At 19.2% G+C, this 5,014-nt stretch overlaps 1 protein-coding gene across 1 annotated transcript; it reads left to right on the top strand.

The window, feature by feature from the left end:
* Nucleotides 1-1,725: 1,725 nt before the first annotated feature.
* PGSY75_1022400 (putative pre-mRNA splicing factor) lies at nt 1,726-4,039 on the top strand (the record flags this gene model as incomplete). The annotated part of the gene is made up of 4 exons (XM_018785996.1): nt 1,726-1,827; nt 1,955-2,037; nt 2,468-2,554; nt 2,662-4,039. The coding sequence occupies 4 exons, from the start codon at nt 1,726-1,728 to the stop codon at nt 4,037-4,039; spliced, it is 1,650 nt and encodes a 549-aa protein (XP_018641613.1).
* Between the last annotated feature and the right edge of the window lie 975 nt (nt 4,040-5,014).

Below are 5,014 nucleotides of genomic sequence, written 5' to 3'. Positions count from 1 at the left end.
TTTAATGAGATTTTTAGAATCATATTAAAATGGATATTGAGAAAGATAAATATGGACACATGTAATATTTTTTTTTTTTGGGAAAAATATCATTTGATTTATAATGTGCTACATTACATTTCTTAAAAATTGTAAAAAAAATATATATAATTTTAAAAATGTTCTTTATTATTTCAATATAAAAAAAGAAATTTATTTCAAGTTGTATTATTCGAATACAGAAAATTGAAATAAGGTTCTTACACATAATTATACTTTTTTTTTTTTTTTATCGTTCTTATCTTTTGTTCTTTATAATTTTTTTTTTTGTGTTTACTTTTTAGAATTCTACAACGTGGCATAAATAAAACATTTTATTTTTTTAATCTTAATGTTTGATATCTATATTAATATTAAAATTTTTTATATAAACACAATAAAAGAATGAACTTAAAATTGAATATATATATATTATATATGTGTTTTTCTAAAGTATAAATAATAAACTTCATAAAATACTTTCCTATTTTATAAGTTCTTAATAAAGAAAAACATAATAAAATAAGATAACAAATGGGATAAATATATTTTTTTAAATTCATATATTTTGCTTAAATTTTATTTTATTAAAAATAAAAATTTATCTATATCTTACAAGAAAAAAAACAAAAAAAGAAAAACATATGAGAACAAAATGGTTTTAAAAATTTTCCATCCCAAAAATGTTGGAAGGATATTTTCTTATATTACGTTTAGATAGTAATTTTATGGTGAAATTAGTAAATAAGTTTATTTATTTTTCATTTTACGTTTTAATATATATATTTATTCTTCTTTTGTGATGCACAAGGGAATATTAAGGAAAATTACAAATTAATATTTTATATATATATTATATAAATATATATATATATATATATAATATACATTATTATATATATATGTAATAAATTATATATTATATATTATAATATTAATATTAATAATAATATATTATATATATGTAATATATATTATTTTTTTTTTCAATATATTTGTAAAATGGCAAACCTGATTTATTATCTTTTATTAACCTTATTAATTTATATTATTTATATACATATAAATAGTATATGTATAATTATACAATATTATATATATTGTCACATAACATAAAGCTTATATTAATTCTTCACAATTTTTTTTTATTACATATAATAAATATTTCCAGTATTATGAAAAATAAGCTCTTATATTTTTTTATATATTATAATAATATATATATGAAAATCACAAAAAAAAAAAAAAAAATTTTATCTAATAAATATATATGTAAATTTATATATGTTTTTTATACATATAATAAAAAACAGTTTATAATTGTTTATAAAAATAAATTAAAATATTATATTGTTAGACTTTTTTTATATATTTTTATCACTTATTATTTATATTAATTTAAAAAAAAAAAAAAAAAAATACGTATATACCTTAAAAAACAAAATGCATATGAAAAATGTTGTATAATTAGTTTTTATTTAAGGTTTTCTTAATGCTAATTTATTCTAGTTGTTAATTTTTTGTTTTGTTTTACACTAAGAATAGATTTTTTTTTTTTTTTTATTTCCAAAACTATTTTCCTGTGCCCCATATATTTATTATATATGCAATTTTATTTTTAAATTTATTAAGATTTATTATTGAAAAAATAATATATAAAAATATATATATTTATTTTAATGTATTGTTATTTTAAAAAATAAAAGAATGAGTTTTAAACCAAGATTCAGTAAATCATCTTCGTGTATATATGTAGGAAATTTACCAGGCAATGTCATTGAAGAAGAAGTTTACGATTTATTTGGAAAGGTTTGTATATATTATTTGTATTATTATAAAACAATACAACTAACCAAAATGTTTTATTATGTATATTTTTTTTAACTTATTAATATATTTATTATTATTTATATATATATTTTTTTTTCTTTTATAGTATGGGCGTATAAAGTATATAGATATAAAGCCATCAAGATCTTCCTCTAGTTCCTATGCTTTTGTTCATTATTATGATTTGAAGTAAGAATAAGAAAAAAAATAAATAAATTAATTTTATAAATATATGAAAAATATATATGAGGATCTATTATGTTAGTTATTTGAATATTATATTAGTACATTGTGAGCCATATAATTATTGTACGTAGAATAAACTTGAACTATTATAAGAAAATACATTATCATTTTTTTATAATTGTACAATATTTACAAATAAACTTTTATGTAATTATATGTCTATGATGGATTCCTATAATATAATAATAATATTTTAAATAATATTTCATAACCCATTAAACATATTTTTAAATATGAATATTTCATAATAATATTATTAATGATTTACAATATTTAAATGTGTATAAAACTATATATATATGTTCTTATATGTTATTTATGTCAATATAAAATATACTTATTTTTAATTTTTTTTTTTTTTCTCGCTTTTTAGAGATGCAGATTATGCAATAGAAAGAAGAGATGGATATAAATTTGATGGATTTCGTTTACGTGTTGAACATTCAGGCGAAAACAGAAGGTATTTTATAAATTTAATATATATATATATATATAATTAAAATAAATAATAAAAATATATATAATATATTAATAATAATATGCATTTTATTTTTGTATATTTTATAGTTTTGGAAAATATAGAAAAAAGGATGATGGTATTGGTCCACCTATAAGAACTGAAAATAGAGTAATTGTTAGTAATTTACCAGATAATTGCAGGTGGCAACATTTAAAAGATATTATGAGACAATGTGGTGATGTGGGATATGCTAATATTGAACGAGGAAAAGGTATAGTAGAATTTGTAAGTTATGATGATATGTTATATGCAATTGAAAAATTTGATGGTGCCGAGTTTAAAGTGTATGACGATGTTACAAATATTAAAGTTAGAAGAGATAAAAGAGGTTCTTCTTATATGAAAAGATATAGAAGTGATTATAGTCCTAAATATAAAAAAAGACGCAGATATAGTAATGAATCAGGATTATCAGATAGAGATCGATCAAGATCTAGAAGATACAGTAAATCAAGTAATTCATCAACCAAAAGAAATAATAAATATGAATCTGATAGTCAAAGTTTAAGTGATAATAGAAATAGTTACAGAAATAGAAGTAGGGGTAAAAAAAGAAGTGGATATAAAGGAAAAAGAAGTTATAGTTCTTATGAAAACCAAAACGATGATGTTAGTAGGAGCAGATCTGATCGTGGATCAAGAAGCGGTGATAGAAGTTATAGAAAGAAAAAAAATAAAAATGAAAGCTCTAGTGATGTATTAAGTAAACATTCTAGTGCATACCGAGATAGCGATAGTGAAAAAAATAGAAGCTATAGAAAACGTTTATCAAGTGATAACAGAAGCCATAGCAGAAGAAGAAGCGTAAGTGAAGATAGAAGTGAGAGAAGAAGAAGTTTAAGCGAAGATAGAAGTGAGAGAAGGAGAAGTTTAAGCGAAGATAGAAGTAATAGTAGAAAAAGGAACGCAAGCACCGACTTCAAAAGAGAACTAAATTCAGATGATGATAAAAAAAGTAAAAAAAAAAGAAGTTATAGCGCTTCACCGAGATCGGCATATAAGAGCAGTTCACGTGAATTAAAAAGTCAAGAAAAAAGCAATGATCGATTAAGTGAATCAAAAAAGAGTTATAAATCACAAAGTGCTTCTGTTAGATACAATAGCCCAGAAGAGAAAAAAAGCGAGGATGAAACTGTAAAACCTAAGAGAGGTGGTAGGGGAAATACAAAGAATACAGGGAAGAATAAGAATACGAAAGGAAGTAAAAAAGGTGCTAAAGCAGAAGAAAATGATGATTTAAAAAGTGTTTCCAATGATAGAAATAAAAGTGATAAATCGGAAGACAAAGAAAAACCTGAAGTTATAAGTAAAGATGAAGAAGATAAGAAAACAGGAGGTGCAGAAGCAAAACCTAAAAGAGGAAGAAGAGGAAGAAAAAAAGCTAGTGCAGCAGATGAAAATGCAAATGGTAATGTTAGCAACTAAAATGAAATATTGTTATTTTTAAAATTACCATCATTTATTTAAAAAAAAACTAAAAAAAATATTTGATATTTTTGAAACCAAAAAAAAAATCTCAAAAAGATAAAATAAAAAGAAAAACGTATATATATATATTATATATGTCATCAAAATTAAGTTATATTTTCTAATTCTATATGTTTTAACATATATGTGTTTAGGTTTATTATGTAGGATTTATTATACATATAAACCAAGTGAAAATTAATATTATTATTAATATTTTATATCATTTCTATTTGTAAGACTAATATTGTATTTTTTTTTTTTTTCATTTTTTAATATTCATTTTTGTTCAAATTTTTTTTAAAAATTTTTAAAACAAAAATTATATTTAAATCTTAAAATTAATATATTTATATACATATTTTATAACAGTTTTTCTTATTTTTAAAATAAAAGAAAAATATTACATATTTTATAAAAGTATTTTTTTTATTTAATAAATATTTATGTGTAACTTTTTTTTTTTTTTTTTTTTTTTTTTTCATTTATTTAAAAATGTTTTATAAATAATTTTAAAACTAATACAAAAAAACATATTTTTTTTTAAATACAACAAAATAAATGACATATTATATATATTATGCAGAGATGTAGTTACATTTTTACACATGTATTGGATGAACTAAATACCATTAATTTATTGTAGATGTAAATTTTTTTTTTTTTTTTTTTATTTCATTAACAATAAATAAAAATAATATAACTATATAAAAGGTGTTTTTAAAAAATAAAACATTTTCATGTAAACATAATAGCAATATATGACAAAATAAAAAATTATTGTTTTCAAATTTTGTGTATTTCGTCAAGTATTCATTCATATATAATAATTACATGATTTATTCGATGAATAATATAAACATTGATTTTATCGTATATTACTACTTTTCTACAGTATTATATTCTATTATCATTTTATAAAGTTGTATATAT

Source organism: Plasmodium gaboni, chromosome 10 (genome assembly GCF_001602025.1).
Source record: "Plasmodium gaboni strain SY75 chromosome 10, whole genome shotgun sequence".
In the NCBI taxonomy this organism is placed as follows: Eukaryota; Apicomplexa; class Aconoidasida; order Haemosporida; family Plasmodiidae; genus Plasmodium; species Plasmodium gaboni.
The sequence above is the reverse complement of the archived record's forward strand: the minus strand, read 5'-3'. Positions and strand labels throughout refer to the sequence as shown.